At 44.0% G+C, this 15,436-nt stretch overlaps 1 protein-coding gene across 1 annotated transcript in view; it reads left to right on the top strand.

Annotated features, from left to right (window-relative positions):
* Positions 1-15,436, top strand: part of Naglu (N-acetyl-alpha-glucosaminidase) — a 443,026-nt gene that overhangs the window by 59,018 nt on the left and 368,572 nt on the right. Inside the window, exon 3 of the mRNA XM_070091031.1 lies at positions 7,755-7,939. Coding sequence (XP_069947132.1) covers positions 7,755-7,939 — 185 coding nt within the window. The remainder of the gene's footprint in view (positions 1-7,754; positions 7,940-15,436) is intronic.

The following is a 15,436-nucleotide window of genomic DNA, read 5'->3' as shown; positions in this document are numbered from 1 at the left end:
ATAAAAATTACATTGAAATTTACAAGTAAAAATATTACTGGAGACTGAATTAAATGCAAAATGAGCTGTCTTTACTCTTGCTAATAAAGGAATTAACGAATAAAATTTTAAATCAATGTAAAAAGTATAACTGGGAAATTTAAATATTTTCTAAGAATGCATAAACAAAATTAAAATATAATGCAAAGACAACATGAGGAAAAAATAATAAAATGAAAAACAAGACTCAAACAATAATGAACTGAGAAAAATAATGCATAAAAATATCAATAAAAGAAAATAATTCACTGCAGAGCAAGTTCAACAAAAGGTGTAGAAATAATCACTGCAGTAATAAAGTTACACTGGGAAAACGCAGGTTAAATAATAAAAATAAAAATATGAAGAAAAACTGATTGAACACTTTAACTCTTAATTGTAAATTAGACAAAACAATTTACTCAAACAGAGTAAAGAAAACACTTTACGTTAAAAGAAATTGAAATTACACTAAGAGTGAATTTGTTCAAAGAAATATGAAAAATATGAATAAAATAAAACAAGAAACAAACAGGAAGTGTAACACTTACAAGTGGCGGGGCACACAACACTTATTCACGTATTCATTATTTTAGTATATTCTTACAACAAAATCTTGCTGTGACTGATACGACAAAAATTGCTGGCAAAAATAATGGTACACAAGTCTGCAAAAAAATCAGGGAATGAGACACTGCTGACATACGAAAAAAAGGTACACATAGAAATAAATGGATAATTTGGTATACTGGGGTGAATATCACTGCATGAACTACAATGACAAATACTGGAGAATACAATGCTGAAAGAACACAAGATAAAAAAAAAATGAATCACTTCACACGGAGTGACTGGTACACTACACAATAATACTTACTACAGACAGAGAGTAGCATAAAAAAACACAGATAAAAAAAAATATAAGATGAGCGATAACACTGAAAAAATATTGTAAAAATAATGAGTCAAAGAAACACTGAGTCTACACTGAAAACACAAGACTTAGAGTACACAAGAAATTCACTGTAAATGTCTCACACATGCAAATGTCTTTAAATGCAAGAAAAAATGTCTCTAAACAGAAAATTATCACTGGAGTCTGGAGTAGTAGATGGGATGACTAGTGATCAAGGGAAGGTTGTCCTATGCGGGTGATGCGCCTCCTACGCCTCCTACACTCACACTGTCATCGTGAAGAAATGCGCTTTCTAGGTGAACTCACATAACTGGCTTTATCGTTGGCGCTCAGCTACAATCTCTTGACCAATTATGTGAGCCAAAACAGTATTAGGACCCAGTACAAGGGTGGAAACAGCCACAGGTAGGTGAGTGAAGAGTGTGTGGCGGGTGGGTGAAGGGAGCGTGACTCTCGCTGGCGCTCTGGTGTGCACTCCACCCACTACCCATGAAGGTGGCTTGATAAGCCACTCTATGCCACAGGGATGGTGAAGACCACTCTTAGCATCATCCAAATGGCGATATATGAGACAATACTTCAGAGGAACTTGCGTGGCTTACTTCTCTCTTTCAGCTGGGTTAGAAGCTGGGTTGGCTGACTGGCTTAACCCACGAGAATGGCTGACTGGAAGACGTGTAACGATGCACACAGCATGAAGGAGCAGGTGGATCACAAGAGACAGGCTGGATGGTAGGCTGAGGTAGGCTGACTAGTGTTCACTTACACAGTCTGGCTTACTGACTGGCTTAATTGCAAAATCCAGGTCAACCCCTCGGAGATTGAAGCAATTAGCACACGAACTAAGCCAGGAAGCTTGAAAAACGGCTGCAACAGGCTTGCAGGCTGGAGTACACAGGGTGGTGTGCTGAGGGTAAGCTGCTAGCTGGAGGTGGCGGACGGTTCACCTTTGACCTGCCGGCTACTCACAAACAGTCTTCTAACGTCTTGAAATACCCTTAAATCCACGCTCCCACACCGCTGTCACCATTTGTCATGTGGGTTTCGAAAACGTGGATAGGGTAAAAATACTCACGTAGGCTGGTAGTACGTATAATATAACGGAATGTGTGTGAAGCACCAACAGCCGTCCTGTCTCTCTCTGCTGCCTAACTATGACTAACTGACCCACCAGTGTCTTGGGTGAGGTGGTGTTTGAAATCCTGCTATGGTCAGCAGCAATATGAATACAGTCAGTGATTCACGCAGAGACGGATGGTAGTGAGTCATCTACTGGTACACTGGTTACTGGTAACTGGTTACTAGGAACTGGAACTACTACTGAGAACAACAGCACTGAGGGACGCTACGAGAGGTGGCTGAGAGACGGTGGTTGACACATTGTTACGACAACAACACTGAGGGACGCTACGAGAGGTAGCTGAGAGACGGTGGCTGACACACTGCTACGAAAACAACACTGAGGGACGCTACGAGAGGTAGCTGAGAGACGTGGCTCACGCACTGCTACGACAACAACACTGAGGGACGCTACGAGAGGTAGCTGAGAGACTGTGGCTGACACACTGCTACGACAACAACACTGAGGGACGCTACGAGTGGTAGCTGAGAGACGGTGGCTGACACACTGCTACGAGAACAACACTGAGGGACGCTACGAGTGATAGCTGAGAGACGGTGGCTGACACACTGCTACGACAACAACACTGAGGGACGCTACGAGTGGTAGCTGAGAGACAGTAGCTGACACACTGCTACGACAACAACACTGAGGGACGCTACGAGAGGTAGTTGAGAGACGGTGGCTGACACACTGCTACGACAACAACACTGAGGGACGCTACGAGAGGTAGCTGAGAGACGGTGGCTGACACACTGCTACGACAACAACACTGAGGGACGCTACGAGAGGTAGCTGAGAGACGGTGGCTGACACACTGCTACAACAACACTGAGGGACGCTACGAGAGGTAGCTGAGAGACGGTGGCTCACACACTGCTACGACAACAACACTGAGGAGTCACTGGCATGAGACAGTAATAAGCTGATGCCATATTGGTTAATATTCCCGTCTTGATGTCAACGAAAATAAATACGTTATTATAAAACTGACATTACGTAACCTAAATGTGATAATAATGATCTGCGTATTTTAGTAACTCAAGTGGTAGCACAATCTCCTACGTTTTTAATGCATTTTACAAAGCTTACTTTTTCTCCTGTACGCTTCAGTATGTATATATATATATATATATATATATATATATATATATATATATATATATATATATATATATATATATATATATATATATATATATATAAGGCTGATACATGCAGGGGATGAGATGAAAAGCTGTAAGCCTTCTCCCTTAAAGCTGGCTGCCTTGGATCAAACGTGTAGCGCAAGCTACACGTCAAGGTATTGTCCAGTGTGGGTAGATTAGTAAAGCACTGCATACCTTGTGTTAAGGTTCGTAGGTTCGAGTCTCCTTCAGCCAGAGATCAGTGTTTGTGTATATTTCGCCTGCTCTCGCGAATTCCTTTCATATATATATTTTTTTATTTTTTTATTTATTATCACACTGGCCGATTCCCACCAAGGCAGGGTGGCCCGAAAAAGAAAAACTTTCACCATCATTCACTCCATCACTGTCTTGCCAGAAGGGTGCTTTACACTACAGTTTTTAAACTGCAACATTAACACCCCTTCTTCAGAGTGCAGGCACTGTACTTCCCATCTCCAGGACTCAAGTCCGGCCTGCCGGTTTCCCTGAACCCCTTCATAAATGTTACTTTGCTCACACTCCAACAGCAAGTCAAGTATTAAAAACCATTTGTCTCCATTCACTCCTATCAAACACGCTCACGCATGCCTGCTGGAAGTCCAAGCCCCTCGCACACAAAACCTCCTTTACCCCCTCTCTCCAACCTTTCCTAGGCCTACCCCTACCCCGCCTTCATTCCACTACAGACTGATACACTCTTGAAGTCATTCTGTTTCGCTCCATTCTCTCTACATGTCCGAACCACCTCAACAACCCTTCCTCAGCCCTCTGGACAACAGTTTTGGTAATCCCGCACCTCCTCCTAACTTCCAAACTACGAATTCTCTGCATTATATTCACACCACACATTGCCCTCAGACATGACATCTCCACTGCCTCCAGCCTACTCCTCGCTGCAACATTCATCACCCATGCTTCACACCCATATAAGAGCGTTGGTAAAACTATACTCTCATACATTCCCCTCTTTGCCTCCAAGGACAAAGTTCTTTGTCTCCACAGACTCCTAAGTGCACCACTCACTCTTTTTCCCTCATCAGTTCTATGATTCACCTCATCTTTCATAGACCCATCTGCTGACACGTCCACTCCCAAATATCTGAATACATTCACCTCCTCCATACTCTCTCCCTCCAATCTGATATCCAATCTTTCATCACCTAATCTTTTTGTTATCCTCATAACCTTACTCTTTCCTGTATTCACCTTTAATTTTCTTCTTTTGCACACCCTACCAAATTCATCCACCAATCTCTGCAACTTCTCTTCAGAATCTCCCAAGAGCACAGTGTCATCAGCAAAGAGCAGCTGTGACAACTCCCACTTTGTGTGTGATTCTTTATCTTTTAACTCCACGCCTCTTGCCAAGACCCTCGCATTTACTTCTCTTACAACCCCATCTATAAATATATTAAACAACCACGGTGACATCACACATCCTTGTCTAAGGCCTACTTTTACTGGGAAATAATTTCCCTCTTTCCTACATACTCTAACTTGAGCCTCACTATCCTCGTAAAAACTCCTCACTGCTTTCAGTAACCTACCTCCTACACCATACACTTGCAACATCTGCCACATTGCCCCCCTATCCACCCTGTCATACGCCTTTTCCAAATCCATAAATGCCACAAAGACCTCTTTAGCCTTATCTAAATACTGTTCACTTATATGTTTCACTGCAAACACCTGGTCCACACACCCCCTACCTTTCCTAAAGCCTCCTTGTTCATCTGCTATCCTATTCTCCGTCTTACTCTTAATTCTTTCAATAATAACTCTACCATACACTTTACCAGGTATACTCAGCAGACTTATCCCCCTATAATTTTTGCACTCTCTTTTATCCCCTTTGCCTTTATACAAAGGAACTATGCATGCTCTCTGCCAATCCCTAGGTACCTTACCCTCTTCCGTACATTTATTAAATAATTGCACCAACCACTCCAAAACTATATCCCCACCTGCTTTTAACATTTCTATCTTGATCCCATCAATCCCGGCTGCCTTACCCCCTTTCATTTTACCTACTGCCTCACGAACTTCCCCCACACTCACAACTGGCTCTTCCTCACTCCTACAAGATGTTATTCCTCCTTGTCCTATACACAAAATCACAGCTTCCCTATCTTCATCAACATTTAACAATTCCTCAAAATATTCCCTCCATCTTCCCAATACCTCTAACTCTCCATTTAATAACTCTCCTCTCCTATTTTTAACTGACAAATCCATTTGTTCTCTAGGCTTTCTTAACTTGTTAATCTCACTCCAAAACTTTTTCTTATTTTCAACAAAATTTGTTGATAACATCTCACCCACTCTCTCATTTGCTCTCTTTTTACATTGCTTCACCACTCTCTTAACCTCTCTCTTTTTCTCCATATACTCTTCCCTCCTTGCATCACTTCTACTTTGTAAAAACTTCTCATATGCTAACTTTTTCTCCCTTACTACTCTCTTTACATCATCATTCCACCAATCACTCCTCTTCCCTCCCACACCCACTTTCCTGTAACCACAAACTTCTGCTGAACACTCTAACACTACATTTTTAAACCTACCCCATACCTCTTCGACCCCATTGCCTATGTTCTCATTAGCCCATCTATCCTCCAATAGCTGTTTATATCTTACCCTAACTGCCTCCTCTTTTAGTTTATAAACCTTCACCTCTCTCTTCCCTGATGCTTCTATTCTCCTTGTATCCCATCTACCTTTTACTCTCAGTGTAGCTACAACTAGAAAGTGATCTGATATATCTGTGGCCCCTCTATAAACATGTACATCCTGAAGTCTACTCAACAGTCTTTTATCTACCAATACATAATCCAACAAACTACTGTCATTCCCCCTACATCATATCTTGTATACTTATTTATCCTCTTTTTCTTAAAATATGTATTACCTATAACTAAACCCCTTTCTATACAAAGTTCAATCAAAGGGCTCCCATTATCATTTACACCTGGTACCCCAAACTTACCTACCACACCCTCTCTAAAAGTTTCTCCTACTTTAGCATTCATGTTCCCTACCACAATTACTCTCTCACTTGGTTCAAAGGCTCCTATACATTCACTTAACATCTCCCAAAATCTCTCTCTCTCTCCTCTGCATTCCTCTCTTCTCCAGGTGCATACACGCTTATTATGACCCACTTCTCGCATCCAACCTTTACTTTAATCCACATAATTCTTGCATTTACACATTCATATTCTCTTTTCTCCTTCCATAACTGATCATTTAACATTACTGCTACCCCTTCCTTTGCTCTAACTCTCTCAGATACTCCAGATTTAATCCCATTTATTTCCCCCCACTGAAACTCCCCTACCCCCTTCAGCTTTGTTTCACTTAGGGCCAGGACATCCAACTTCTTTTCATTCATAACATCAGCAATCATCTGTTTCTTGTCATCCGCACTACATCCTCGCACATTTAAGCATATATATATATATATATATATATATATATATATATATATATATATATATATATATATATATATATATATATATATATATATATATATATATATATATATGTCGTGCCGAATATGTAAAACTGGTCAATTAGCAAGAAGCCATTTGAAATTAAGTCCTATCTAAAATTTTCTGTTATACGTTTAAAGATATATTTTTTTTCATTAATGTTAATGTAAAAAATTTTAATTTTGTTCCAGAAGAATCTTAGAAAACTTACCTAACCTTACTATAACAAACGCAATTTATTTTAGCCTTATCCTACTAAATATATTTTAGATTTGTTTATAGTAATTTAATACTAAACAAACACAGTGAAATACATTTTTTTCGTTAGGTTCAGAATAATTTTGGCGAAATTATTGCATACACAAATTTTCACTTGTCCTATATGGCAAGATGAGCGTTGCTATTTAAGCCAAGTTGGCAAGTTCTGCCTATTCGGCACGACATATATATATATATATATATATATATATATTTATTATTATTATTTTATTATCACACTGGCCGATTCCCACCAAGGCAGGGTGGCCCGAAAAAGAAAAACTTTCACCATCATTCACTCCATCACTGTCTTGCCAGAAGGGCAACATTAACACCCCTCCTTCAGAGTGCAGGCACTGTACTTCCCATCTCCAGGACTCAAGTCCGGCCTGCCGGTTTCCCTGAACCCCTTCATAAATGTTACTTTGCTCACACTCCAACAGCACGTCAAGTATTAAAAACCATTTGTCTCCATTCACTCCTATTAAATACGCTCACGCATGCCTGCTGGAAGTCCAAGCCCCTATATATATTATATATATATATATATATGTATATATATATATGTATATATATAATATATATATATATATATATATATGTATATATATATATATATACAGTATATTGCAGTCATCAGATTATATTTTATTTATTTTGAGGCTTCTGTCCGATAACTTGAGAATCCCTTTTTTGTAAGATGTCAAACACTGAACACTAATGAATCCTTCATAAATTAAATTAAATTGAAAGGGTAATGCCGCTTTTTTCTGTTACAGGGATCCCATCAGGTGAGGCTCGTCCATGGGAACGCTACCTGAAGGATGTACAGCCCAGCAGCACTCCTGACGAACAAGCTGAGGCTGTGGAAGGCCTCTTACAGCGCCTACTTCAAGATAGAGCTGAGGACTTCGCTGTGATCGTTGACACGACTGCTGGCCCTCAAGGCAAGGATACTTTTATTGTAAGTTGGAAAGTGCCGCTATGTGTGGATTATATATTATATTCATTCGTGTAAAGCTTTAAGCCTGTGTTGGTTATGCAATGAAAAATGTGAAGTTCTTATGAGACACGACTGGTTAGGACAAAAGAAAAGCTTTCTTGAATCAGAGATTATAAGAGAGTCTGTAGGGTACGACAGAATGAAAGGAATTGATATGGGAAATGGAAGCACAATTAGAAGCAAATGTTTGGTAGCACTAAGAAAACTGACACTAGGGAGGCCCTCCAACCAGTGGGTCCTAGGTTATGTTATTAACTTTGTGCCTGTAAGGTCTTCATCCTTCAAAGGAGTTTCCTTGACGGTGGTGAGGGGTTCTTGATCTAGGGAATTGGATCTGTGCTCCGATTCCCTGAATTTAGCCTGAATACCTTCCATCGATCCCACATGTACTGTATAATCCTACGGGTTTAGCGCTCCCCATGATTATAATAATTATAACACTGGGTCCTCAGGGAACTTTGACAATAATACTTTAATAAATTGACTATTTTCTTTAACGATACTTAGTATGGTAGAATCTGTGATGGGATTTTGGTCAAGCTTGTGGTTTTAGTTTTGTCTGTCTTGGTCTGCTGTTGGGTGTTCTTAACGATAAAAGTTTCCAGTAAAGGGAGAAACATCAAAGTGAGGAAGACTAAAAGAGAAGATTTGAAGGTAGGAAATAACTTCTCTGTTCTCCAGAACGAATGTACTTCAGCAGTCAGTGAGGATAAAGGTACCACTAACTCCTCTGTTAAAAAAAAAATGTAAGAATGTCCTTGTGGTCGGTGACTCACTGTGCTTACTGTAACACAGACAGAAAGGTGAGACAGACCGTGTGTTTCCCAGGAGCTGGTGGGGGTGACATAGTCAGCAGGTTGGATAATATCATGTCAGGTAATGGGAACAAGCCCATTGTCTGCCTTACTGCTGGTGGTGACGCTATCAGGAAGGGCAGGAGATAAGAACTGCTAGATAAATACAAGACAGCTATAGACTTAATAAGGTCTAAGAACGTTCCTACACCAGCACAACCACACCCTGGACCAGTGCTCCCTTCCCACTACCTACACTCAGCACAATCACACCCTGGACCAGTGCTCCCTTCCCACTACCTACACTCAGCACAATCACACCCTGGACCAGTGCTCCCTTCCCACTACCTACACTCAGCACAACCACACCCTGGACCAGTGTTCCCTCCCCACTACCTACACTCAGCACAACCACACCCTGGACCAGTGTTCCCTTCCCACTACCTACACTCAGCACAACCACACCCTGGACCAGTGTTCCCTTCCCACTACCTACACTCAGCACAACCACACCCTGGACCAGTGTTCCCTTCCCACTACCTACACTCAGCACAACCACACCCTGGACCAGTGTTCCCTTCCCACTACCTACACCCAACACAACCACACCCTGCACCTACCTACCCACTACCTACACCCAACACAACCACACCCTGCACCTACCTACCCACTACCTACACCCAACACAACCACACCCTGCACCTACCTACCCACTACCTACACCCAACACAACCACACCCTGCACCTACCTACCCACTACCTACACCCAACACAACCACACCCTGCACCTATCTACCCACTACCTACACCCACCCATTACCTACCCACTACCTGGAGGTTCCCTGGATACCTGGAGGTTATTCCGGGGATCAACGCCCCCGCGGCCCGGTCCATGACCAGGCCTCCCGATGGATCAGGGCCTGATCAACTAGGCTGTTACTGCTGGCCGCACGCAGTCCAACGTACGAGCCACAGCCCGGCTGATCCGGCACTGACTTTAGGTATCTGTCCAGCTCTCTCTTGAAGGCAGCCAGGGGTTTATTGGCAATTCCCCTAATGCTTGATGGGAGGCTGTTGAACAGTTTTGGGCCCCGGACACTTATGGTGTTTTCCCTTAGTGTACCAATGGCGCCCCTACTTTTTATTGGGGGCATTTTGCATCGCCTGCCCAGTCTTTTACTTTCGTAGGGAGTGATTTCTGTGTGCAGATTTGGGACCATTATTTCCAAGATTTTCCAAGTGTAGATTATGATACATCTCTCCCTCCTGCGTTCCAACGAGTACAAGTCAAGTGCTTCCAAGCGTTCCCAGTAGTTAAGGTGCTTGACAGAACTTATACACCCACCCATTACCTACCCACTACCTACACCCACCCATTACCTACCCACTACCTACACCCACCCATTACCTACCCACTACCTACACCCACCCATTACCTACCCACTACCTACACCCACCCATTACCTACCCACTACCTACACCCACCCATTACCTACCCACTACCTACACCCACCCATTACCTACCCACTACCAACGCCCACCCATTACCTACCCACTACCAACGCCTACCCATTACCTACCCACTACCTACACCCACTCATTACCTACCCACTACCTACACCCACCCATTACCTACCCACTCCCAACGCCCACCCATTACCTACCCACTACCAACGCCTACCCATTACCTACCCACTACCAACGCCCACCCATTACCTACCCACTACCTACACCCACCCACTATCTACACAAAGCTACAGACATTCAACACAACCACACCCAGGAGTTCACCCATTACCTGCAATTGCCACGACTGCACCCAGGACTCCACCCACTACCTATACCCACCATACTTTCACTCAGGGCTCCGCCAACCTACATGCATCCCAACCATATCCAGGACCCAGCCCACTACCTCCAAACACTACCAACACCCTCCATACACCCACGCTGTACTCCATCCTCTACCTACACTCAACACTACACTACCTACACCCATCACAACCATACCCAGATCTCCACCCACTACTACTTCCACCACACTCACACCCAAGACTCCATTATTACATTTATCACAACCTTATCCCGGACCCCACCATCACGGATACCCACCTAAGACCCACCTAGAACTCCACCTACTTACCACAACTACACCAAGAAATCCACCCAGCCACCCACCAGCCACATCCCCAATCCGGGAATCCACCCAATGCCCTCACCCACCACAAACCCACCCAGGGCTAAACCCACTAACATTCACCGGGACACCACCCAGGACTTGTGCTACTTGACTTCGAGTTTGATGAATGACCAGAGCTTTGGTAAGATGGGGAAGGAAGAACAATGGGTAAGATGGGGAAGAATGAGGATGGGTAAGATGGGGAAGAAGAAGGATGGGTAAGATGGAGAAAGAAGAAGGTTTGGTAAGAAGGGAAGAAAAATGATAGGTAAGATGGGGAAGGAAGAAGGATGAGTAAGATGGGGAAGGAAGAAGGATGAGTAAGATGGGGAAGGAAGAAGGATGAGTAAGATGGGGAAGGAAGAAGGATGAGTAAGATGGGGAAGGAAGAAGGATGAGTAAGATGGGGAAGGAAGAAGGATGAGTAAGATGGGGAAGGAAGAAGGATGGGTAAGATGGGGAAGGAAGAAGGATGGGTAAGAATGGAAATAGGGGAAAAGCTTGGGTAGGGGGAGGGGAGGTGGGGTAATAAAGGTAAGTGTGTTTGTGTGTGTGTGATAAGAGAGATAAGATTTCGTTCGGATTTTTAACCCCGGAGGGTTAGCCACCCAGGATAACCCAAGAAAGTCAGTGCGTCATCGAGGACTGTCTAACTTATTTCCATTGGGGTCCTTAATCTTGTCCCCCAGGATGCGACCCACACCAGTCGACTAACACCCAGGTACCTATTTGCTGCTAGGTGAACAGGACAATAGGTGTAAGGAAACGTGTCGGAATTTCCACCCGCCGGGAATCGAACCCTGGCCCTCCGTGTGTGAAGCGGGAGTTTTAGTGTGTGTGTGTGTGTGTGTGTGTGTGTGTGTGTGTGTGTGTATGTGTGTGTGTGTGTGTGTGTGTGTGTGTGTGTGTGTGTGTGTGTGTGTGTGTGTGTGTGTATGTGTGTGTGTGTGTGTATGTGTGTGTGTGTGTGTGTGTGTGTGTGTGTATGTGTGTGTGTGTGTGTGTATGTGTGTGTGTGTGTGTGTGCGTGTGTGTGTGTGTGTGTGTGTGTGTGTGTGTGTGTGTGTGTGTGTGCGTGTGTGTGTGTGTGTGTGCGTGTGTGTGTGTGTACTCACCTATTTGTTCTTGCAGGGGTCGAGTCTTAGCTCCTGGCCCCGCCTCTTCACCGGTTGCTACTGGGCCCTCTCTCTCCCCGCTCCATGAGCTCTATCAAACCTCGTCTTAAAACTATGTATGGTTCCTGCCTCCACTACATCACTTTCTAGGCTATTCCACTTCCTGACAACTCTATGACTGAAGAAATACTTCCTAATATCTCTCTGACTCATCTGTGTCTTCAACTTCCAATTGTGACCTCTTGTGTCTGTGTCCCCTCCCTGGAACATCCTGTCTTTGTCCACCTTGTCTATTCCACGCAGTATTTTATATGTCGTTATCATGTCTCCCCTGACCCTCCTGTCCTCTAGTGTCGTCAGGCCGATTTCCCTTAACCTTTCTTCATAAGACATTCCCCTTAGCTCTGGAACTAACCTTGTCGCAAACCTTTGCACTTTCTCTAGTTTCTTGACGTGCTTTATCAAGTGCGGGCTCCAAACAGGTGATGCATACTCCAGTATGGGCCTGACGTACACGGTGTACAGTGTCTTGAACGATTCCTTATTAAGGTATCGGAACGCTGTTCTCAGGTTTGCCAGGCGTCCAAATGCTGCAGCAGTTACCTGGTTGATGTGTGCTTCAGGAGACATGCTCGGTGTTATACTCACTCCAAGATCTTTCTCCTTGAGCTAGGTTTGCAGTCTTTGGCCACCTAGCCTATACTCTGTCTGCGGTCTTCTGTGCCCTTCCCCTATCTTCATGACTTTGCATTTGGCGGGATTAAATTCGAGAAGCCAGTTGCTGGACCAGGTGTCCAGTCTGTCCAGGTCTCTTTGAAGTCCTGCCCGGTCCTCATCTGATTTAATTCTCCTCATTAACTTCACATCGTCTGGGAACAGGGACATTTTTGAGTCTAACCCTTCCATCATGTCGTTCACATATACCAAAAATAGCACTGGTCCTAGGACCGACCCCTGTGGGACCCCGCTCGTCACAGGTGCCCACTGAAATACATCATTACGTACCATGGCTCATTGTTGCCTCCCTGTCAGGTATTCTCTGATCCATTGCAGTGCCCTTCCTGTTATATGAGCCTGATTCTCTAGCTTCTGCACTAATCTCTTGTGAGGAACTGTGTCAAAGGCCTTCTTGCAGTCCAAGAAGATTCAAACAACCCACCCCTCTCTCTCGTGTCTTACTTCTGTTACTTTATCATAAAACTCCAGAAGGTTTGTGATACAGGATTTTCCTTCCATGAATCCATGCTGGTTGGCGTTTATACTCTTGTTCCATTCTAGGTGCTCCACCACTCTCCTCCTGATAATCTTCTCCATAACTTTGCACACTATACACGTCAGTGACACAGGTCTATAGTTCAGTGCGTCTTTTCTGTCTCCTTTTTTAAAAATGGGAACTACATTTACCGTCTTCCATACCTCAGGTAGTTGCCCAGTTTCCAGGGACGTGTTGAAGATTGTGGTAAGTGGCACACACAACATATCCGCTCCCTCTCTAAGGACCCACGGGGAGATGTCCGGTCCCATTGCCTTTGAGGTATCGATGTCCCTTAGCAGTTTCTTCACCTCCTTCTCATCTGTATGTATATCATCCAACAATTGTTGGTATATTCCTTGCTGGTGTCCCCATCTGGTCTGTCCCCCGAGAAGCCTTCCTCTCTCCACCGTAAATACTTCCTTAAATCTCATGTTGAGCTCCTCACATACCTCTTGATCGTTTCTTGTGAGTTCTCCACCTTCTTTCCTCAGCCTTATCACCTGGTCTTTTACTGTTGTCTTCCTCCTAATGTGGCTATACAGCAGTTTCGGGTCAGACTTGACTTTCGATGCTATGTCGTTTTCGTACTGTCGCTGAGCCTCCCTCCTTATCTGTGCATTCTCATTTATGACTCTTCTACTAATCTCCTTATTTTCCTGGGTCCTTTGCCTCCTGTACCTTTTCCATTCTCTGGTGCACTTAGTTTTTGCCTCCCTACACCTTCGGGTAAACCAAAGACTCACTTTGGTCTTCCTATTATTTCTGTTTCCCTTGGGAACAAAAATTTCGTCTTCCTCCTTGCACTTTGTTGCTACATATTCCATCATCTTGTTTACTGATTTTCCTACCAGGTCTCTGTCCCACTGAACCTCCTGCAGGAAGTTCCTCATACCTGTGTAGTCCCCCCTTTTGTAGTTTGGCTTTTCCCATTCAATTCCTGTTACCTTCTCCACTTGTAACTCTACCATATAATCAAAACTCAGAACCACGTGATCGCTAGCTCCAAGGGGCCTCTCGTAAGTGATGTCCTCAATGTCTGAACTGCTCAGGGTGAACACAAGATCCAGTCTTGCTGGCTCATCCTCCCCTCTCTCTCTGATAGTGTCCCTGACATGTTGATGCATGAGGTTTTCACGTACCACACCCATCATCTTGGCTCTCCATGTTTCGGGACCCCAATGTGGCTCCAGGTTTTCCTAGTCGATCTCCCTGTGGTTGAAATCGCCCATTACCAGTAACTTTGCTCTGCTCGAGTGAGCTCTTCTTGCCACCTCAGCCAGTGTGTCCACCATCACCCTGTTGCTTTCTTCGTACTCCTCTCTTGACCTCCTGCAGTTCTGTGGTGGGTTATACATCACTCCAATGACTACTTTATGTTCTCCAGACTGAATTGTACCTACTATGTAGTCTCTTTCTCCAGTCACGTCCATGCCTTCCATTTCCTCAAATCCACATCGTTTTTTCATGAGTAGTGCAACTCCTCCTCCCTCTCTACTCCTTCTATCTTTTCTCAGGATCTGATATCCATGAGCCTTGGTGGGGGCCTATGGGTGGCTGTGGTGTAGGTGGGGTTTTTGATGATTAGGGTGGGGTCAGAATGCCCATAAGGGACAGCTGTTGGGGTGAGGTTTGTGATGTGGGTGTTACTGGAAGAGGGAACAGTGAGTGGGTTGTGGTTTGGGTTGCTCAGTTGCGTTGGGATTGTCGTGGTTGGAGTCTTTCTATATTATATATATGGATCTCCCGTCACCGGTCGCAGATTTATTATCTGGAGATTCTGTGGGGTGTGTTTGCCTTTCCTCCTGTGTCTGGGTCCTGCTCATCTTCATCATTGCCTCTCATTCCTCCTTGCATCTCTGTACCCTCTCTTTTAGTGTACTCCTTTCTTCTTGTGTTCTGTCGCGATCGAGGTATACTCTCTGGTACCCCTGTTTGCCCCTCAGTCATGCTTTCTCTTGCAGAATCCGAGTTCAAACTGATTCTTCCTTGAAAATTACTTTGACAGGCTATATCCTTCCACTCGCAAACCACCCAATTCTCCGAAAATTTGTCACCTGGGTCATATCACCCTCACCTATTGTTTTCATGATGCCTTCAACCATTTTTTCCCTCTTA

Source organism: Cherax quadricarinatus, chromosome 33, assembly GCF_038502225.1.
Source record: "Cherax quadricarinatus isolate ZL_2023a chromosome 33, ASM3850222v1, whole genome shotgun sequence".
Lineage (NCBI taxonomy): Eukaryota > Metazoa > Arthropoda > Malacostraca > Decapoda > Parastacidae > Cherax > Cherax quadricarinatus.
Note: the sequence above shows the minus strand (reverse complement) of the source record. Positions and strands in the feature narration are given on the sequence as shown.